Source organism: Thamnophis sirtalis, unplaced genomic scaffold, assembly GCF_051295495.1.
Source record: "Thamnophis sirtalis isolate CommonGarterSnake01/CBP01778 unplaced genomic scaffold, rThaSir2_p1.2 scaffold_17, whole genome shotgun sequence".
NCBI lineage: Eukaryota > Metazoa > Chordata > Lepidosauria > Squamata > Natricidae > Thamnophis > Thamnophis sirtalis.
Window position 1 is genome coordinate 757,544 of NW_028261397.1, and position 22,216 is coordinate 779,759.

General features: G+C 53.3%; 2 protein-coding genes across 2 annotated transcripts in view; one reads left to right on the forward strand and one right to left on the reverse strand.

Moving 5' to 3' along the window:
• Positions 1–313: 313 nt before the first annotated feature.
• On the reverse strand, positions 314–6,557 carry TLCD1 (TLC domain containing 1). Its single transcript, XM_087702847.1, has 4 exons — positions 6,318–6,557; positions 5,798–5,880; positions 3,659–3,741; positions 314–1,035 (listed from the first exon to the last, which is right to left on the reverse strand). The coding sequence occupies exons 1-4, from the start codon at positions 6,506–6,508 to the stop codon at positions 649–651; spliced, it is 744 nt and encodes a 247-aa protein (XP_087558973.1). The 5' UTR covers positions 6,509–6,557; the 3' UTR covers positions 314–648.
• Positions 6,558–11,656: 5,099 nt separating this feature from the next.
• Positions 11,657–22,216, forward strand: part of NEK8 (NIMA related kinase 8) — an 18,329-nt gene continuing 7,769 nt past the window's right edge. The window contains 4 exon segments of the mRNA XM_087702894.1: positions 11,657–11,813; positions 12,596–12,801; positions 19,178–19,410; positions 21,388–21,519. Of these exon segments, the coding sequence (XP_087559020.1) occupies positions 11,767–11,813; positions 12,596–12,801; positions 19,178–19,410; positions 21,388–21,519 (618 nt within the window). The 5' untranslated portion in view covers positions 11,657–11,766.

Here is a 22,216-nt window from a genome sequence, read left to right on the forward strand (position 1 = left end):
ACTTTGGGCCAATCACTAGGAGACCGGGAGTTCTAGTCCCACCTTAAGGCATGAAAAACCAACTCCGCGATTTTGAGCCCTCACTCCCAACCAACCTCACAGGGCTGTTGTGGGGGAAATAGGGGGAGGGGATTAGGTGCATCCCCAATGCCTGGAGTTGTTTGTCAAAAGAATAAAGGTGTGATACAAACGCACAACAGGCTTCCAGTATCCCCCCCCCTCCCTTTTAAGGCTGGATCCCCTCTTGGTTCACCCCCAGGGCCACATCTCCCCCCCCCCCCCCCCAGGCAAAGGAGCACCTCAACTAGATGGGTTGAGATTACAAATAGATTTAATGCACGAAATAATCCCTTCAAAACCCCAGATCAAACACCCAGACCAGCCTCCCTCCTCTTCCTCTTCCTCCTCCTCCTCCTCCTTTCTCTCGGTCATCTCCTGCCCGGCTCGGGGCCAGGCGTGGCTCTTGACCCTCCCTTGGGAACCAGGCCAGGCAGACTCAGACCCAGCCGTGGGTCCGGTCCCCTGGCCACCCTCGAAAGGGGCCCCCGACAAAGTCACTAGTCCTCAGCAGGTTAAGGCACACGAGCAGCAATGCAGCCGGACCAAGGACGTCCCGTCCCGTCCTCCGCCGCGGGCACTTGGGGGACTTCAGTCGATCAGATATTTCTTCTCATCGTCCGCGCCCGGCTGGCGGCTACCCGGGCAGAAGTCGGAGCGCAGCAGGCGCGAGAAGTACATCAGGATCATGGTGTCCAGCAGGACGAGGTTGACCATCAGGAAGGCGCCCTGGCCGCGCATCTCCACGTGGCGCACGAAGAACCAGGTCAGGTAGCTCTGGGGCGCCAGGCGGAAGAAGACGTAGGCGGCCAGGTTGAGGTACTTGTTGACCTCGTAGAAGGCCTGGAGGGGCAGTTTCCCCAGCCGCACCATCATCCGCATGGTCAGGAAGATGTTGCTGACCTCGACGAACATGGACAGCAGTCCGGCCGCCACAAAGCGGTTGAGGAAGATCCCCGACAGTAAACCAGTCGCAGCCTGCAAGGAGACCAAACGGGGGGTCAGAAGAGCGTGACCCGTCAAAACCGCGGAGGACAAAATCGCGCTCGACGAAAGCGCGCATGTGACGTCATCACAGCGCGACGAAAAAAATTAAAAATTGAAATAAAATTAAAATTAAAGCAAGCCGATTCACATAAAGGTAAGGGTTAGGTTTAGGGTTAGGGTTAGGTTAAGGGTTAGGGTTAGGGTTAGAGCGTTAGCGTTAGGTTTAGCGTTAGGTTAAGGGTTAGCGTTAGGTTTAGCGTTACGTTAACGGTTAGGTTTAGGGTTAGATTTAGGGTTAGATTTAGGGTTAGATTAAGGGTTAGATTTAGGGTTAGGTTTAGGGTTAGATTTAGGGTTAGGTTTAGGGTTAGATTTAGGGTTAGATTTAGGGTTAGGTTAAGGGTTAGATTTAGGGTTAGGTTTAGGGTTAGATTTAGGGTTAGATTTAGGGTTAGGTTAAGGGTTAGATTTAGGGTTAGATTAAGGGTTAGATTTAGGGTTAGGTTAAGGGTTAGGGTTAGGTTAAGGGTTAGGTTTAGGGTTAGGTTAAGGGTTAGATTTAGGGTTAGGTTTAGGGTTAGGTTTAGCGTTACGTTAACGGTTAGGTTAAGGGTTAGGTTTAGGGTTAGGTTTGGGGGGGTTAGGGTAAGGTTTTCGCTTTATTTTTACATTTTTCGATCACAGCGCAATGTTTTCGTTGCGCTGTGATGACGTCAAATGCGCGCTTTCGTCGAGCGCGATTTTGTGGTGGAACCCAGAAGAGCCGGGGGGGGGGGGGGGCTCTAAATGAACCAAGGCTGAGCCCTGTCCATCCAGGCTCTTCCAGGAGAGAGACCAGCCTCCCCCCTTTTTTTGAAGAAGGGTCAAGCTATTCTCCAAAGCCCCAGAAAACGGGAGAAGCAATGGATGGAAACCAATCCAGGAGAGAAGGAACCTGAAAACTTCCGGACAGTTGGGACAATTAACCTGTGGGACTACTCGCCACCAGAAGCTGTGGGCGCTCCATCCCTGGAGCTTTTAAAGAAGAGGCAGGACAGCCATTTGTCTGGAATGGCTTAGGATCTCCTGCCTGAGCAGAGGGTTGGTCTAGAAGACCTCCAAGGTCCCTTCCAACTCTTTGTTATTCTTTCCTCCTCCTCCTCTCCCCGAACCCCCCCCCCACTTCCTTCAAAACACTGATGACGTACCATACTTGGGTTACGAAACGCCTGCAAGGAAAACCAGCAAACTCAGAGAGCACCAGGGACAGTCGTTCTCCTCCGATTAACCAGTGGAACAACTTGCCACCAGAAATTGTGGGTTCTCCCATCACTGGAAGCCAACATTGGTCTGAATGGCATAGGGCAGTGTTTCTCAACCTTGGCCACTTGAAGATGTCTGGACTTCAACTCCCAGAATCCCCCAGCCAGCATTCGCTGGCTGGGGAATTCTGGGAGTTGAAGTCCAGACATCTTCAAGTTGACAAGGTTGAGAAACACTGTCCTAACCACTGCTGGGGAATTCTGGGAGTTGAAGTCCGGACATCTTCAAGTGGCCAAGGTTGAGAAACACTGGCATAGGATTTACTGCTTGAGCAGGGGGGCTGGACTAGTGGACCTCCAAGGGCCCTTCTTTCTCTGTTATTTTGATCTCTCTTGGTTCCCCCCCCCTCCCAAATCTGCTTCCCTGCAGTCTTTCCCCCCCGCCCTCTTTGGGAGCTGCGGAGGGCACGCCTGTTCTGTGGCTGGCATATTTCAAGGCCCTCCAAGTCCTCTCCAGCACCTTCAGGGTTCCTCCTCCTTCGGGCTCGGCTCTCTGACGCGGCTCCTTTTGGCAGGCAGAATCAGCAACAGGCGAGGAACGGGAACGGTGAGTTCTAGTCCTGCCGTGGGCATGAAAGCCGGCCGGGTGACATTTGGCCAGTGAATTCTAGTTCCCCCTTAGGCATGAAAGCTGGCTGGGGGGGGCTTTGGATGATTCTCTCTCTGCCCAGCCCACCTGCCAGGGCTGTTGTTGGGGGAAAGGAGGAGGAGGAGGAGGAGGAAAGAGGAGGAGGAAGGTTTGCCTCTGACTTTCAGATACAGTCACCAAGGCAGGACGGAAATCGAATCCACTCAAAATCAGGTGGACCCCATAAAAGAATAGAAATGGGAATAGAATAGGAAAATAGGATAGAATAGAAAATTAGCACATGGAATAGAATTTGAAAATAATAGAATAGGAAGGAATAGGATATAGAATAGAATAGAATTTTATCTACACTCAGCCCACACGTGGTCCTCGTCTTACGACCAATCACTTCGTGACCATCTGAAGTTATGATGGACATCTAAAAAAAAGGGGACTTACCACCCAGATCTGAAGTTCTGATGAACTTCCCTGGTCACGTGACTGCATTTTGCCCTGACCCTGACTTATGACCGGTCTTTATTCCCAGTTTCTTGCAAAAAAAAATTAATAATTAAAAATGCCCTATTATGAACGGGGCTTCACTTAACAAGGGTGACGACGACCTGCTTAATGAACGTCGTGCCTTATGACCTGAATGATGGTCGTAAATCGAGGACTCCATGGCATGCAAGCTGGTCAGCCCCTCCTCCTGCCCCACAGCCCCCCCCCCCCGCTCCCCACTTGCCACGGCGTGGTGGACCAGATACTCCCAGGAGGCCTTGGACTGGCGGCAGATGATGATGTCCAGAGAGTCATGGATGAAATAGCCTAGAAAGGAAGCATAGGAAGATATTTGAGTCGGGGGGGTGAGGGTGGGGGGTGAAACACCCCTCCCCCTCTCTTGCTAGAACAGGACAGAGGCTGCTGGCACCCCCCCCCCCACACAAAAAAGCAGCAAAGTTGGGCTGGTAGATTGCTCCTGAACATGAAGTTTCCATCATCCATTCATTCTTTTTTTTAAAGTTACATCTGCTTTTCCCAAGAATCCTTGGTCAGTTGGTTTTGGACTTCATCTAAGTGTGGCTTAAAGGAAGAACGGGCTACGGGCGGTCCTCGTCTTACAACCACAATAGTGCCTAAAGTTTTAATTTTGACGGGTGAGGCAGGGGTTTTAAGGGAGTTTTGCCCCATTTCACGACTTTCCGTGCCCCAGTCGTTAAGTGAATCTGGCTTTACTTGTCAGAAGGTCACAGAAGCAGATCACACGACACCCCCCGGGGACCGTCATAAATGTGAGTCAGTTGCCAAACGTCCAGATTTGGAGCACTTAAACACAAGGATGGAGCAACGGCCGTTAAGGGTGAAAAAAAAAAGCACTTTTTTTTTTAGTGACGCTGTAAGTTTGAACCATGATTAAACGGTTGTAGGTTGAGGACTTAACAACTGCAGAGATTCACTTAACGTCTGTGGCAAGAAAGGTCGTAAAAATGCTTGGAATGGAAATTCCAGGCTCGTTTGCAGTCGTAAATTGAGGACTACCTGTATGTAAATTGGTTTAATAAATCCTCAGGGCTGCTCCCTGTACAGAAGCAGTAGAACCAGCTGCTGCCCACCCACCCCACCCACCCCCAAACCTCCTGCCATTCAAGAGAAGTGCCCTTCAACCAGGAACCTGTTTCCACACCTTCCCCTTCGGGCATCCTGCCTGTGTCGCAATCCGAACTCAGCGCCTGGATTATAAATCCATGAAGTTTTCCTGACTCTGTTTTTCGGAAATTATTTACTCTTCCCTTCTTCCCGGGGTTGCGCGAGAGGCAGGGGCCCTAAATCACTACCTGGTTTGGTGTCCGCCCACCCCCCCCCCGAGGCAGGACCCGAACTCGGGTCTCCTATTTCAGAGGTCTCCCAACCTCGGCAACTTTCCGACTTGTGGCCTTTTAATTCCCAGAATTCTCCAGTCGCTTTAAAACTTGTGAACTTTTTAATTTCCAGCATTCTCCAGCCTAACTTTCAACTTTCTGGACTTCAACTCCCAGAAACCACCAGCCAACTTTTAAGACTTCTGGACTTCCACTTCCACAATTGTTGAAGTCCGGAAGTCTTAAAAGTTGCCAAGCTGGGGATTCAGCCAGGGGTCTCCAGCCATTCCCGCAAGCCTGATACCTTTGTGTCCCACCCACCCTTTTCACTCAGCTGCACCTGGGGAAGGACCAGAAAGTTAACTTTGCCCCCCCGCACAGAATTCGGTCCAGCCTGAACTCCCAGCTGTGCTAAAACGCCCACAGCAGCCCAACCCCCAAATGGGGGGGGGAAATACCCAGGAATTCACATGGCCAAGCTCAAGGGGTGGGGTGGGGTGGAGGAACAGCGAGCGGACCTCTCTGGAGGGGAGTGGGATGAACAAGGCAACTGGAACAAAAGGTTCTAACGCCCCCATTGTGCTCTCTTGCACAGCAACACTGTGAAGCTAAAACAACATTTTGTGCCCCGAGCAGAAGATGCTATGGGGGGCCTTTTGCAGCAAACCCACCAAGACCCCTCCCACCGCTGCCCTTTCAAGGCCACGCTAGAGGGGGGTGTGCAGGGTGGGTGACCATTGTGGCCCCCAGCCCCTCTCTTCTGATGCCCCACTGACAACTTCAGCACGAGACTTTGGGTCCTCCCAAAGACCCCCCTTGGGGAGTGTTGCCAAAGGGGCAGGTTTGATGAGTTGGTGGGCTTCAGTGGGTTGGGGGGGGGGGCTTAAGTACTAAAAGTTGCAACAGTTACCTTGTGTTAAGATGGGAGGCCAATTCATCATGTAAACAAACAAACCGTTTCCAGGCAACCCCAGCCCCCCTGGGAGAGAGATCCCGCCCCCCCCCCGCCCCCAAATGCTTCTTACCTGTGGAAAAGCAGAGCAACAGGTGGCCGGAAGGGGAGGTGGTCTGCACCAGGTCATCGAGGGCCCCTGGCAGCTGCCACATCCTGGGAGGGGGAGAATCATCAGTGTCAGCAACAAGGAAGGGAAGACCCCCACCCCACCAGGAAGAAATTTTACAGAGGGGGGGGGATGAAGAAGTGCCACCCTCTTAGCCTCTTTTCCCAGCACCCCTCAAGGCTGGCAACAGGTTGGTAGAGTTTCCCATCCCGCCCCTTCCAGCAAAGAGCTCCAAAAAGTGAGCCCAGGACCCTCCCCCTTTGAAGCTCGTGTGGGGGTCCTGGCCAGCCGTCCAAAGAGCCGATCCCAGCCCCCCCCTCCCATGAAGGGGGTCCCGCTTCGAAGCCCCGGCGATCGTTGCTCCGCCGCGTTCCTAGCCGGGTGGAGGGGAGGGGGGGGGCGTCGTCCCGCGGGCCTGGCGGGTGGGCGAGGTGGGCAGTCCTGGGCCCCGGCGCTCTGTGCACGCTCAGAGGGCCCTGCTCACCCGACGACAGCCCAGAGGCCGGCCACCACGGAGTGCGCGAAGGAGACGAGCAGGTTCTTCCAGCGCCAGGTGCGCGTGGCGTCGCGGCGGACGTGGGCGGGCAGCGGGCATCGGCTCAGTGCCCACCGGAGGGCCGCGAAGGCCAGCGACGAGCCGGCCACCAGCCCGGCCGAGCGCAGCCACGGGGCCATCCCTGCCCGCTCGCCCTCCGCTCCGGCCCACGTGCGCTCCCGCGGGGGAGGACCCGACGCCCCGCCCCGACCACGCCCCCACCCGGGGGGGGGTTCCCCAGCGGGGTGGGCGGGGCTCGTGCCGGCTGGCACGTGCCCGCGGGCAGCGCAGGTGCCCGGTTGTTGCCGTTGCAAACCCTCGGGCCAAGCTTTTTCCAGGGATCCTGGACGGCCGGATCCAGCGAGGGATGGTCGGAACTAAGGGGGGCGGGAATCTGCCTCGCTTTTACGACCACAATTGAGCCGAGGAACTGCGGGCTGTCATTTAAAATCCAACTTCCCTAAAATCCAAGTTTGTGCGAAGCGAGGAAATTGTTCATTGAGTTTGCCAAGTGAGACAGGAGTTGAGTTTTGCCTCGTTTCAGTCCTTTCTTGCCAGGGTTGTTAAGGGAATCCCTGCAGTTGTTAAGTGAGTCACACGGTTGTTAAGTGAATCCGGCTCCCCTCATTGACTTTGGTCGCAAAAGGGGATCACACCACCACATTCAACATTCATTCAACATTCAACATTCACCACCGTCATAAATACGAGTCAATTGCCAAGCCGGGCGAATTTTGATCACGTGACCAATCAGGAAGCTGCAATAAGTGTGAAAAAAAGGTCATCAGTCACTTTTGTTTTGCTCCATTTTACAATTTTTCCCGCTGCGGTTGTTAAGTGAATCGCTGCATCGTTGAGTTAGTCACACCGTTGTTAAGTGAAAAAGTTTTGGGCTCAACTGTACTCGTAAGTCAACCTGTGTTTTCCACGGAGAATTCGGAGGTTTTGATCAAAATAAACTTAATAAATGCTTCTGTCTGTGCACCAAGGAAAGAAGATTCTTTCTTTATTTGTTAAATGTGTTTGAGGCCTAACACATGCGGGGGGGGGGGCTACTCTAGGTGGCTTAAAACAATAAAAAGTAAGAAATGAAAAGAGGTATCTATATAAAAGATCCTTATATAAAAGATACCATGTCTATATTTTATCTAATCGCCTTATCTTCTTTATCTTAGGATTTAAATCAGTGTTTCTCAACCTTGGCGACTTTAAGTCCTGTGGACTTCAACTCCCAGAATCCCCCAGCCAGCGCAGCTGCGCTGGCTGGGGGATTCTGGGAGTTGAAGTCCACAGGACTTAAAGTCGCCAAGGTTGAGAAACACTGATTTAAATTGTTTAATTAGTATCCCTGTTTGATTTATGTTGATTGCTTATGTAGAATATCCATGGCTCTATCACTCAGGGTTATATCTAATTTTTATGATGACTAAGACATCTGTCACTATTGGTTGTTGTTTTTTCTGGAAAAGTTCTTTATTTTTTGTTCTCTCTATACAATTACAGGTCTGCATTCACAGAGTTATTCTTCTTTTTCACATTCTCCATTCTTACGTATTTCTCATTCCATTTACAGGGTTATAATCTGCCGTTTGGGTTGCTTTGTTTACCATCCCTTCCGCCTGTTTTGACACCCCCTTCTTCTCCCTTTGTCTTCTCCCTCCCTCCCTTCTCTACTTCCTTCCTTCTTCCTCTCCTTTCCCTTCCTTCTTCCCTTTCCTCTCCCCCACTCCTTTCTTCCTCTTCCCCCTTCCACCTGTTTTGACACCATCTTCTTTTCCCTTTCTTTCCTCCCTCCCTCCCCTACTTTCTTCCTTCCTCTCTCCTTCCCCTTCCTTCTCTTATCTCTCCCCTCTTCCCCTCTTCCCCTCCCTGCCCTCTCTCCTTCTCTCCTTCTGCCTTCCATCTTCCTCTCCTCTCCTTTCTTTGTTGTAGGTGTCTCTTCCAGCTCTTTCAACTATTGTTGTATACACACTGAGAGCTTCTGCACCGGAGACTAATTCCCTGTGTGTCTAATCACACTTGGCCAATAAAGGATTCTATTAATTAGTGCTTGCCAGGAGTCCTGACCCAAACTCACACATTGTGAGTTCCCCCACAATAATTTGGGGCGGTGGGGGGGGATGCTGGAAGAAGCTTTGCTGGTTTCTTCAAAGGGAATTTAGACCTGCTGGCAGTTGCATCGGGAGAAGGGCAGGCCGGGGAAGGCTGCAGGGTGTCAATTAAAACCCAACTTCCTGGCCTTTCTGCCCACCCAGGCTCCCTCCAGCTCCTCCTGCCACCAGCTGCGGGCACGAGAAGGCGCCACGTCAAGAAACCTTTTCTTCCTTTCTGAGTTTTTTTTATTTTATTTAAAGCACTCTCCCTCCTCTCGTTCTGCTCTTCTCCGCCCAGAACATTTAATTTATTTCTTTCGGGTTTTTTAGAGCCGCCCACCTCAGCCAGGCAATCCTGGGCGATTTCTAAAACGTTTTGAGATGGAGGCTCAAGCTTAAGACCAGCAGTCGCCAACTGGTTGCCAACTGGTTTTGGGGGCGTACAGAAAAATTATTTGCATTTTTTATATTGCACTAAATACTACTTACTTTTAAAAAAAAATTCGTATCAGCGGTCTGCGGGATTTAAAATTATGAATTTAGTGCTCCCTGAGGTCCGAAAGGTTGGTGACCCCTGGCTTAGGAGACCCTTATCAAGGGGGCATGAGGACCCTCCCCTGCTCTTTTCCTCCCCCCTCTCCTCCCCCTGCCAGGGAGGCTCAGCTGGTCCAGGGAAAGCCACATGGAGCCTCAAAGCCTGTGCAACATCTGTCTGGATGTGGAAGTTCATTTTGTTTGCAGAATACAGAGTGAAGGAAGAGACCTCGGAGGTCATCCAGACCAACCCCCTGCTGAATTTGGGAACTTTTAGCACTTGTGGACTTCAACTCCCAGAATTCCCCAGCCAGTGACGATGGAGTGCATGTCCAGATGAGGCCCTGGGGAGCAGAGGAAGGGCCACATGTGGAGATAGGACCCAGGTGTGGATGGGATGGAGAGGAGAGGGAGGAATATGAATGCTGATGAAACTTTTTCCCTTGTCTTCGTTTCTTTGCCTTGGCAATTAAGAGCTTTGCTCCTTTCCTGTCTCCCTCACTGAAGAAGGGGGGGGAGTGGGGAGGGGTTGCTGCCTCAGTCGAAAGTTTTAAACTGCTTTTACTGTTCTCTGCGGAAGGAGGGGGGGTCGTGGGGGAGCTGCCTCTGAAAAAAAACTGTTCTTTTATTCTGCTCTGCAATAGTAACAGCGAGACAGAGGTTAGCCCCTTAAAACCACTAGCCAGGATGTTAGGAACAAGAATAGCTCGCTTACAAGAAAATCCCCCAAACCCCATAGCTGACACAGTTTGCAAGGTACCCGTCACATGGGCTGAAAAACAGGCAACGTGACATTTAGATATTTAATGTCATAAGGGTTTGGGGGGGCTGAAATCCAAATAACCAGTCAATATTATCTGTTATGCATGCATTATTAGGGGAAGGGCAAAGGGCTGAATGAGACCATCCCCGGACTATAAAAACTGCTGTAAGATCCTAATCTTGGCTTTTCAAACGGGGGTCCTTATACCAAAATAAAAGAATAATTCTGTGTCACTCCTTGTGTCCGGTGACTTATCGGCTTCGACTGTTGTAATATAATTCCTTGTGTAGGTGTGGGTCCCCCATGGCCCAGTTCATACCAGGGCATGCAGAGCCACGCTGAACCACACAGGAGAAAACAAACTCCTAAAACCCCATAACATCCTGATAGTGCATAACATAACATCCTGAGATGTGCCCTACCAATGACGCCCAGGATTTGACCATATATAGACTGAGCAGTAGATTAGGAATTGTAGTTTGACAGGTTGTCTTTAATCACATGCTGATTGCTCCTCCTGCCTTTGTCCTATCTCAATAAAAGGGGCTCTCAGACCCCCAATCTGGGTCGCTCCATCCCGAGAAAGGTCGTGTCCTGTCTTTTCTCAACACTGGCCTCATGGATGAACCATGGGAATGTTACATTCGACACCAAGCAAGAGCCCAGTTTTGGGGACAACCCCAGCATGGAGTTTCTTTGCACCTGCCCCAAGGGTAGATACCTCACTGTTCTGTCCCCCCTTCTCCGCTCGTTAACAGACGACAGGCAGAGAAACTTAAAAGGAACTCACTTTATCAGTTCTCGGCTCAGACTGGCTGCGAGCCCCAAAATAAACATAAATAAAGTCTCTGACGAGATAACAGAATGCCAAAACAAAGATCTCTTACAAAGCAATGCACTTCTCCAAGTGCCTCCTTGAATCAGGGTTACAGAAAGCGAATCACTTCTCCAAGTGTTTTTCAAATAAACCACGACCGATGATCAATGAATGTTGAAGGAACGAAGGAACGTTGACTCCTGCAACCAGGACGTGGCACCATCTGTCCTTTTATCACCAGAAGACCCACTAACGAGCCCCAGCTGCATTGTTAAACTTGCACCCCGAAAAGACTCACAGGAGACGTCTGCTGAGTCACAACACCCCACCATTGAAGGGGAGGGGGCAAGAATGATTGGGGGGTGAATGGGAGGGAGGAAGAAAGATATTTAAAACTGATAGGGGAGCCAGACACCCCCCCCACACACACAAAAACCCCTGCAACCTCATCACCAATGGAAAAGAACTCCAGAGACCATCTTCCACCTCCCCAGCTTGGGAATGCCCAGACCAGCCTGAAACCCCAGGCACCCCACAAACATTTGGGCCTGCTGGCCGGGGATGATAGGAACTGAAGTTCTGAGCCGTGGGAGATCTTAAACTATTTTTTGCACCCACCCTGCAGGAGGAACGGAGGTTGGCGGGGGGACAAGCAAGGTCGGATCTCAGACCCCATCATCCCCTACCAAATGGACGCCGTGGTTTCTCTGTGTTACTTTTTGAGGGGAATGGGAGGTGCAATGCATCCCGATGTGGGGAAGGGTCGGACAGCGGAGTGTTGTTATTGTAGTCCTCCCTTCAGGCAGGTTGTGGGTGCTCCCGACACTGTAGGGTAAGGGTCTCCAAGCTTGGGAATTTTAGCATTGGTGGACTTCAACTCCCAGAATTCCACAGCCGGCACAGCCGGCTGGGGAATTCTGGGAGTTGAAGTCCACCAGTCTTAAAAAGTTCCTAAGTTAGGCACTCCTGGCATAGGGCCTCCTGCTTGAGCACGGGGTTGGACTAGATGACCCCCGGAGGCCCCGCCCCTCTCTGTTGTTTTGCTGTTCCGCGTTCGCTGTTCTGGCCTTACGGAGCGAGAACGGCGCGGCTTGACCCCCGGCGGCCCCCGTAGGCCTGCCGCGCCCGGCCGAGTCGCCATGGCAACGCGAGGCCCGCCGGCCGCGGCCTACTCCACCTCGGCGGGCCCCGATGGAGAAATACGAGCGGATCCGGGTGGTCGGGCGGGGGGCGTTCGGGTGAGGACGGGCGGCGGCCGCCGTGGGGAGGGGGCGTGTGGGGGCGGGACCTCCCCCCTCAAACCGGCCAATGGGAGCCACCCCGGTTCTTAATGATGATTTGGAGCTGGGGGTGGGAGGGAGTTGAGGTCAAAGTGGATATGTGGGACTACTATGCCCATCGTCCACAGCCGGCAAGCCAAAGGGCATTAGTCCGCAGCTTCTCCGCCCTCCTCCCCGCGCGCCCTTCCAAGGGGAGGGTCTTCTTCTCCCAAGATGGGCTTTGTAGTCCCCCCCCCCTGCGTGCATTCAGCTCCCAAATGGCGACCCCAGCAGAAGCACCCTCACCCCCCCCCATTTGCACCCTCTGTACCCACGGGGAAGCTGAGGCACAGACAGGGCACCATCCCCCCCAAGGAGGGTCCCATTCCAAGCTGACCCCCCCCTCATGGGGAAGAAGCCCCCCTTGACCCCCATCTCCCCCCTTGATGCTCCAGCTGCCCTGCCAAAGGGGGCTCAGAGAGAGGAAGGGGGGGCAGCTGGACTCCCTGCGAGGGGGAAGCCCCCCCACTCCATTGCCCCCTCCCCACCTCTTGACCTACGCAGCTGCCCTGCCAAGGGGGGCTCAGAGGGTGGGAGAATCCCCTCATGCCCACGAGCCCCTTGACAGGCCCGGCTGCCCTGCAAAAGGGGGCTCAGGGTGGGATGGGGCTTAGCCCCCCCCCCCCCATGTAGCCCACCCTCCGTGCCCCCGTCTCCCGCCCTTGACGCCCCCCCCCCCCATTTTCTCGGCTGCCCTGCAGGATCGTCCACCTGTGCCTGCGCCGGTTGGACCAGAAGCTGGTCATCCTGAAGCAGATCCCGGTGGAGCAGATGACCAAGGACGAGCGCCTGGCGGCCCAGAACGAGTGCCAGGTGCTGAAGCTGCTCCACCACCCGCACATCATCGAGTACTACGAGAACTTCCTGGAGGACAAGGCCCTGATGATCGCCATGGAGTACGCGCCGGGTAAGGGGGCGCCTGCGGGGCACCGGCCGGGCGCCTCCTGGCTTTCGAAGGGTAGCCGAGCTCTGCCCGTCAACGGGTAAAATGGGAAGGTGCCAACGGGCAGCACTGGGCACACCTCCTGGCCTCGAAATGGAAGGCTGGCTTTGCCCACTAAAGGATGGAACCCTGGGTCTAATGGGCAGGTGCCAGGGTCCCTGGCCTCAAAGGAACCTTGCCCAACAGAGGGTTGAGCCCTGAGTCCGATAGGCAGATGCCATGGGGCAGGCCTGGGTGCCCCCTAGCCTTGAAAGGGAAGGGGACCCTTGTTCGCCAGTGGGTTGAGCCCTGGGTCTATGGGCAGGTGCCAACGAGCAGCATTGAAACGTGGGTCAAACGGGCAGGTGCCAATGGGCTCTCCTGGCTTCCTCAAAAGGGGAAGCTTTGCCCACCAAAAGGGTGGCATCTCTTCCGCAGAAGAAGAAGGCAGAGAGAAACGTTTCACGCTTACTCAAGAGTTTGGGCCCTGATCAGCTCAACCCTGGGCAGAGCCAGATCGTTTTGGGATGGGAGACCAAGAGGAATTCCTGGGAGTTGAAGTCCAAGGTTGGAACCTTAACTCCTACGAGGTCAGATCAAGGGGCACGCGCCGAGCCCCTTCCCCTGGATTTCTCCTGAACCCCACACCTTCAGAGTCCCTTTAAGAAGATGGCCTTTAATTTCAAGTTTCAAGTTTAATTTTATTTATAAGCCGCCCAATCCCGGAGGACTCCGAGCAGCTTACAGAGAGGGGAAAGAAAATAAAATAAAAATAAGATAGAAAAGTTAAAAAAAACAACACAGATACATTCATTTCAGTCGAGGCTGGACCTCAACGATGAAGTCAACAGCCCCAGGGGCCTGCCGGAATAGCCAACAGCTTTTCTGAAAGTGGGTGAGGTCCGGATCTCTGGGGGTAGCTCGTTCCAAAGGAGGTGCAATGACACTAAAGTAAAACTAGAGACTGCGCAGCCACTTGTCTGAAATAGAACAGGTCCTCCTGCTTGAGTAGGGGGTTGGACTGGAGGACCTCCAAGGTCCCTTCCAGATCTATTCTGATTGATTGATAGATTGATGAGGACCTGGACTGTGGGGGCAAGTTGCTGACTCAATTTGCTAAAAATAAATAAATTGTAAACCGCTTAGAGAGGGCTGAAAGCCCTATGAAGCGGTATATAAGTCTAATTAATAAATAAATAGATTGTTTGGTTGATTGAATGTTGCCGTCTGATGGGAGCTAGAGAATTCTTCCCTGGCAGCATTAGTCCCATGAAAGCCCCCATCCCCCTGAAATTCGGCAGGCCTCCACCCACCCTCCTCACCCCCTCCCCATAAGGCTTGGAAGCCCCCCACCCCACCCCTCCAAGCGCTGGGATCAGATTGGATAAACTGAACAGGAGAAGTCTGGCTATTTGCCAGGTTTTTGTTAAATGTTTATAATGCTCTTTGTTTCAGGCTTTTATTACGGTTTTTATGGGTTTTTACTTTGCATCGGGAGACGCCCGGAGCTGGATTATAAAACGGGGTGGCTGTATAAATGTTTTGCATGAATAATACATTATATAAATGAAACAAGGTCAAAAGTACTTTGCGGAAGGCAGTGGCAGACCAGCTCCGGAGCGGAGAAAAACCGTCCTCCGAATTCATCCCTGGCAGTTTTGCTCCGCTCTGTCTGAATTTTATTGGCGTGGAAGGGAGGGAACAACGAACAAGACAACGAACCGGTTATTTCAAGCAGGTTTCTAAATATCCCGCATTTCCTACTGCTGATTCACCAGCCCCATTGAGGTTCAGTGGCCTGGATTCATTGGCCAGGATTATTGCCTTGACCACAAGCATGAGGAAACTCTGGACAAGGCAGTCCTTGACTTACAACCACAAGGATTTCTGTCGACAAGCCAGGCCGGTTCTTAACTGAGTGTTGCCCGATTTTATGAGGGTTCTTCCCCCCCCCCCTTGTAACGTTCCCGTGGTTCGTCCATGAGGCCAATGTGGAGAAAAGACAGGACACGACCTTTCTCGGGATGGAGCGACCCAGATTGGGGGTCTGAGAGCCCCCTTTTATTGAGATAGGACAAAGGCAGGAGGAGCAATAGCAGGCTGGTTAAAAACAGCCTGTAAAAGTACAATTTCTAATCTACTGCTCAGGAAAGTTCTGTCTATATTGTGACCTCTAGGCTGGAATATTGCAATGTGCTCTACATGGGGCTGCCCTTGAAGAGCATTCGGCGACTCCAGCTAGTCCAGAACGCGGCCGCGCGAGCGATAGTGGGTGCACCTCGGTTCACCCACGTAACACCTATCCTCCGCGAGCTGCGCTGGCTACCTGTGGATCTCCGGGTGCCCTTCAAGGTGCTACTTATCACCTATAAAGCCCTACATGGTAGTGGGCCTGGGTACTTGAGAGACCGCCTACTGCCAATCACCTCCACCAGACCGATTCGATCGCATCGATTAGGCCTCCTCCGAATCCCATCTACCAGCCAGTGCAAACTGGCAACTACCCGGAGGAGGGCCTTCTCGGTGGCTGCTCCGTCCCTTTGGAACGAACTCCCCGTGGAGATTCGGACCCTCACCACCCTCCAATCCTTCCGCGCTGCTGTAAAGATCTGGCTGTCCCGGCTGGCCTGGGGCTAAGATTATAGCCCCACTCGAATGGTGTGATTGTTGTGTTTTTCTCTTTTAATATGCTGTATTGTTTACTGTTTGTCGTTTCCCCCCTCCCTTTTGAATTGTGAGCCGCCCTGAGTCCCTTCAGGGAAAAGGGCGGCATACAAATAAAGGTAAATGAAATGAAATGAAATATATATGGTCAAATCCTGGGCGTCATTGGTAGGGCACATCTCAGGATGTTATGTTATGCACTATCAGGATGTTATGGAGTTTTAGGAGTTTGTTTTCTCCTGTGTGGTTCAGCGTGGCTCTTCATGCCCTGGTATGAACTGGACCATGGGTGGCCCACACCTACACAAGGAACTATATTACAACACCCCCCCACGGCTGTTAAGCAGTCGTTAAGCAAGTCTGGTTTCCCCGTTGATTTTGTCTGTTGGAAACTGGCTCGGAAGGTCACAAATGGTGATCACGTGACCCTGCAGCCGTCATAAATCGAAGCCAGCTGCCAAGCCCCAAAATTTTGATGAGCAGAGAGATGCTGCATCCGGTTTTGGTCTCCGCACGGTAAAAAATGATGCGGAGACTCTGGGAAAAGTGCAGAGAAGAGCAACCTGGATGATGTGCGGAGTGGAAGCTAAAACAGACGATGGAGGGTTGCAGGAACCGTGCCTGGCTAGTCTAGAGAAGGACCAGGGGAGACAGGAGAGCATCTTCCAGTATTTGGGGGGCTGCCCCAGAGAGGAGGAAGGGGGTCAAGCTATTCTCCAAAGCACCCGAAGGCCAGAGAAGGAAGAATGGATGGAAACTGACCAAGGAGAGATTCAACCTGGAAATAAGGAGGAATTTCCTGACAGTGAGGACAATCAACCCATGGAAGAGAAGTTGTGGGAGTTTCATCCCTGGAAGCTTTCAAAAAGACGCTGGACAGAAATGGTGTAGGGCAGTGTTTCTCAACCTTGGCAACTTGAAGATGTCCGGACTTCAATTCCCGGAATTCCCCAGCCAGCGAATGCTGGCTGGGGAACTCTGGGAGTTGAAGTCCGGACATCTTCAAGTTGCCAAGGTTGAGAAACACTGTCCTAACCACTGCTGGGGAATTCTGGGAGTTGAAGTCCGGACATCTTCAAGTTGCCAAGGTTGAGAAACACTGGTGTAGGGTCTTTCCTGCTTGGGCAGGGGGTTGGACTAGATGACCTACAAGGTCCCTTCCAACTCTTGTTTCCTTGCTAAGTGGAAGTTGGAACTCGGGCCTGGCCTACAAAGCATTCTTGAAATGCTCTCCCAGCGGATCTTTCTGAGGATTGGCTCAGGACTTCTGGGAGTTGAAACCCAGCAGCCGTAAAGTCCACCGTAGTTGACCCCCCCCCCCTTCGAGGGCCTTGGACACACCTGCGGAGAAGGGCGATAGTTGTGTAAAGTCCACACTCCATCTGGGTTGGGGTCTGTAGTCTCCAGATGCTACCTGCAGGGGAAGGGTCTGCCCCTCCTGTTTGCTAGCCCCCCGGGAGTCTCTCGGTGGTACAGAAAGTGCTCGGCTTACGACCGCAACTGAGCTCAAAGCTTATGTTGCTAAGTGAGACAGTTGTGTGAACAATGATGTCCTATTTTTAGTGATCTTCTTTGTCACGGTTATCAAGGGAATCCCTTCCGTTGTGACGTCAGTCATTAAACGAATCCGGCTTCCCCCATCAAACTTTGGCTGGTCCGAAGGTCGCAAAAGGGGATCACGGGACCCTGGGGCACTGCGACCGTCATAAAGACAAGTCAGCTGCCAGGCATCTGGATTTTGAGCACACGGTCGTAAGTGTGAAAAACAGTCCTCCACCACTTTTTTTATAACTTCAAACAGTCACTAAACAAGCTGTCGTTAAGTCGAGGACTGCCTGTGGAGCCTGACCCAGCAGACAGACGGGTTCCTTTCCCCATTCCCAGTCTCAGTGGAAGACCCCTGGCTTCCCCCTCCCTCCCTCCCTCCCTCCCAGAGGACCCTCCCCCAGGATTTCCAGGGGAAGGGGGGGGGTTTCCAGCCACCTGCGTGTTGCACCAACCTGGGATACTTGCACAGTCTGTGATGGGGAAGGAGAGGGGGAGGACTTCAGGGAGCAGCCTCTGCCCTCCCCCCCCCTCCATGCAGCAAGGGAGACCCTGCCCCACCTTACTCCCTCCTCCTCTCCAGCCCCAGACTCCAAAGGGTGTGTGTGTGTGTGTGTGTGTGTGTGTGTGTGTTTGTGTGTAAACTGCTAATACCTAGCTTGCTGTATGTGGGGGGGGGCTGCTGGGCCCAGGGAAGCCCCCCTACCCTTCTTCCAGAACCAAGTGTGTCTTTGTGTGTGAGTGTACGTGTGGTGTGTGTCAGATTTCCGAAGGGGGGAGGGAGGCACTCCCTACAAGAGAGAGCCCCATTGGGGGGGGGAGGAGGGGGGCTTGCCAACAAAGGCTTGTTTGTGTGCCTGCTGCTTCCACGCAGCCCCCTGGCAGAGCTGCCAAACAGGTTGGGCCGGTTCTGCCCCTTGGAGAAGTGGGGGGCGCAAGCTTCCTTGCTTCTTCTTTCTGGATCCCTTAACCCTTGGTGGGTCTCCTCCCTTTGGCCAGAGGGATCCCCGCTTTGTCTGCCTCTGTGTGTGTGTGTGTCTGTGTGTGTGAGTCCCAGGCCCTGGGGGGGGGGCTCCTCCTCAGGCCCCCCTCTTGGCCCAGGGGCCTGGAATTCGAAGGGTTTGGTTCTGGATGGGATCCCTGCCTGGTTGAACCCTTCCCAGCCCAGCCTTGCTCTCCGCAACCGGCCAAAGGGTTCTGACTGGAGAAGCCTGGAATGTGCACCCCTTCCCATCTCCACCCCCCCCCACTCCCACCCCCTCCTTCTCCCCAAAGGGGGAACTGGCTGTAGGTCCCGGAATGCAGAATAACAGAACTGGGAGGGAGGTTGGAGGTCTTCTAGTCCAGCCCCCTGTGGGAGAGACTATACGCCTAGACCAGGAGTGTCCAAACTTGAGAACTTTCACGCTTAGGGACTTCAACTCCCAGAATTCCCCATATAACTTAAGATTTGTGGACTTAAATTCCCAGAATTCCCCATGTGACTTAAGACTTCTGGACTTCAACTCCCAGAATTCCCCATGTGACTTAAGACTTCTGGACCTCAACTCCCAGAATTCTCCATGTAACTTAAGACTTCTGGATTTCAACTCCCAGAATTCCCCATATAACTTAAGACTTCTGGACCTCAACTCCCAGAATTCTCCATGTAACTTAAGACTTCTGGACTTCAACTCCCAGAATTCCCCATGTGACTTAAGATTTGTGGACTTCAACTCCCAGAATTCCCCATATAACTTAAGACTTCTGGATTTCAGCTCCCAGAATTCCCCATATAACTTAAGACTTCTGGATTTCAACTCCCAGAATTCCCCATATAACTTAAGACTTCTGGATTTCAACTCCCAGAATTCCCCATATAACTTAAGACTTCTGGATTTCAACTCCCAGAATTCCCCATATAACTTAAGACTTCTGGACTTCAACTCCCAGAATTCCCCATGTGACTTAAGATTTGTGGACTTCAACTCCCAGAATTCCCCATATAACTTACGATTTGTGGACTTCAACTCCCAGAATTCCCCAGGCAGCAGAATCCCAGGAGTTGAAGTCCAGAAGGGCCGAAGAGACCGAGGGGTTTGCAGTGGGGCCCGAACCCTCCGGGGGGGGGGGTGTCCTAAGGCTGCCTCCCTCTTCTTCCCCTCCTGCCCAGGTGGGACCCTGGCCGAGTTCATCCGTAAGCGGGGCAACTCCCTCCTGGACGAGGAGACCATCCTACACTTCTTCGCCCAGATCCTGCTGGCCCTCCACCAGGTCCACGCCAAGCAGATCCTCCACCGAGACCTCAAGACGCAGAACATCCTCCTAGACAAGCACCACACCACCCTCAAGATCGGGGACTTCGGCATCTCCAAGATCCTCAGCAGCAAGAGCAAGGCCTACACCGTCAGTGGGGAGGGGGGGAGGGAGGGGGGGTCTCCCCTGGCACTTCCTGGGCAGGCAGGGTCAGCCAAGGGTCTGGATCAGGGGTGTCCAACTCCATGTCCTGGAGGGCCACGTCAGGGTGGTCGGGTTGGGGGCACCTGGAGTGGCCAAGTGCTAAGGCAGGACTTCCCCGAGACCCTTCCTCTCATTATAATCTCCCTCCCTTCCTTCTCCTTCCTTCTTCCCTCCTCTCTTTCTTTTCCCTTGCTCTCTTCCCTTCTTTTTCTCTTGTCTCTCCTCTTTCCCTTCTTACACGCTCAAAGGCAAAAGGGGAAACGTTTTCAGTTCCTTCTGATAGCGAAGAAAATGGAGCTAACCCTAAGCCCCCCCCCCCAGGCCCCGTTTTCAGCCATGACCCCCACCCCTCCCGCAGCCCCGTGCCTGCTGCTGCCCTGAGGCCCCCCCCCCGGGCTCTCCTGTGTTTGCTTCCGGGGGGCACCACTGGTCGGCCCTTGGCTGTTGGTGGGGGTCCACAGGCCGGATCTAAGCTCCCCCCCCGCCCCTCCGCAGGCAGGATCTGGCCCCCGGGCCTTCCGTTTGACACCCCCCCCCCCCCTGGTCTGGGACAATTCCCCTCTGCTGGCTCACCATTAACCTAACCAAGTTAACTCTACTCTAGTCTAGACCAGTGTTTCTCAACCTTGTCAACTTGAAGATGTCCGGACTTCAACTCCCAGAATTCCCCAGCCAGCGAATGCTGGCTGGGGAACTCTGGGATTTGAAGTCCGGACATCTTCAAGTTGACAAGGTTGAGAAACACTGTCCTAACCACTGCTGGGGAATTCTGGGAGTTGAAGTCTGGACATCTTCAAGTTGACAAGGTTGAGAAACACTGTCCTAACCACTGCTGGGGAATTCTGGGAGTTGAAGTCCGGACATCTTCAAGTTGACAAGGTTGAGAAACACTGTCCTAACCACTGCTGGGGAATTCTGGGAGTTGAAGTCCGGACATCTTCAAGTGGCCAAGGTTGAGAAACACTGGTCTAGACCCACTCTTAATAGTACCGGTGGCCCTTGACTTACGACCAGAGGTTGAACCCAGTGCTTCCGTCACTAAGCGAGATGGTTGTTCAGGGGTTTTTGCCCCATTTTGTGCCTTAACGTTGTTAAGCGGACCCAGCTTCCCTCTGTGAGTTGACTCATCAGAAGGTCGTAAAAGGGGGGATCCCGCGACCGTCACCAACACGAGTCAGGGGCCAAGCGTCTGAATTTGGATCACGCGGCCGTGGGGGAGGCCGCAACCGCCGTAAGTGTGTAAAATGACCACAAGTTGCTTTTTTCAGTGCCGTTGTGACTTGGGACGGTCGCTGAATGAACCGCTGTGAGTCGAGGACATCCTGTAGTAGGAACATGACGGATCTTTTGAGCTCTTTCGCACTGCGTGCCGGAGGACGTTCTCCCACCGCCTCATCCAGAGTGGCGGGAAGGAGGGCGGGGTCTGCCCTGGTCCTTGCCTCTTTGGGGAGGGGTCTCAGGCAGCCCCCCCCCTCCCCTGGGCTTAGCTCTCTGTTTGTTCTACCAGGAGTCCTTGACTTACAACTCTTTCGTGACCGTTCAAAGTTACGACGGCACTGAAAAAAGTGACTTAGGGCCGTTTTTCACACTTACGACTGTTGCAGCATCGGCAGGGTCAAAATCCAGGTGCTTGGCAACTGACTCGTATTTATGACGGTTGCAGTGTCCCGGGGTCACGTGATTCCCCTTTTGCAAAGTCCATGGGAGAAGCTGGATTCACTCAACGACTGTGCTAGGTTGGCAGCGGCAATGATTCACTTAGCAACGGTGGCAAGAAACTCACTGAACAATTTTCTCACTTAGCCACGGAAATTTGGGGCTCAGTGGTGGTCGTAAGTGGAGGACTCCCTGTCTTTGGCTGAGCCGGGGCAGGGTGGGGTTCTGGGGGTCTGGATTTGCTGACGGGCGTTCCTCTTTCCTCAGGTGGTGGGCACCCCGTGCTACATCTCCCCGGAGCTGTGCGAAGGGAAGCCCTACAACCAGAAGAGCGATATCTGGGCCCTGGGCTGCGTCCTCTACGAACTGGCCAGCCTGAAGAGGGCCTTCGAGGCAGCCGTGAGCACCGGGACCCTGGGGGGTGGCAGCTGGGGGGCTGGGAGAACCGCTGAGCACCCGGCACCCACGGCGCCTGGACAGGCTGCCCGCTTCCATTGGGGGAAGCTCAGTCCGTAGTCAGAGGCTCTGTGGGCACCGTGGCTTGAAGGGGTGGAGGCTCTCTTGTCCAGAGCAGAGGACCCCGTCTTATAGGGAGGGGCTTCCTGGGGGGGGGGGAGCCCCAGAATGCCACTCTCAGAGCAGGGGTGAAGGCACCAGGCTAGGGGCTGGGAGACTGGGAGTTCTAGTTCCATTCTAAGCATCAAAACTGGCCGGGTGACTCTGGGCCAATCGCTAGGAGGCTGGGAGTTCTAGCTCCATTCTAAGCATCAAAACTGGCCGGCTGACTCTGAGCCAATCACTAGGAGGCTGGGAATTCTAGTTCCATTCTAAGCATCAAAACTGGCCGGCTGACTCTGAGCCAATCACTAGGAGGCTGGGAATTCTAGTTCCATTCTAAGCATCAAAACTGGCCGGGTGACTCTGAGCCAATCACTAGGAGGCTGGGAATTCTAGTTCCATTCTAAGCATCAAAACTGGCCGGGTGACTCTGAGCCAATCACTAGGAGGCTGGGAGTTCTAGCTCCATTCTAAGCATCAAAACTGGCCGGGTGACTTTGGGCCAATCACTAGGAGGCTGGGAATTCTAGTTCCATTC

Coding starts and splice junctions, on each gene's coding strand:
- TLCD1 (XM_087702847.1), bottom strand. CDS start 6,508: ATGGCCCCGTGGCTGCGCTCGGCCGGGCTGGTGGCCGGCTCGTCGCTG. Junction 5,881..6,317: donor GGCCTCTGGGCTGTCGTCGG/GTGAGCAGGGCC, acceptor TCCCCCTCCCAG/GATGTGGCAGCTGCCAGGGG. Junction 3,742..5,797: donor GTTGCTCTGCTTTTCCACAG/GTAAGAAGCATT, acceptor CTTCCTTTCTAG/GCTATTTCATCCATGACTCT.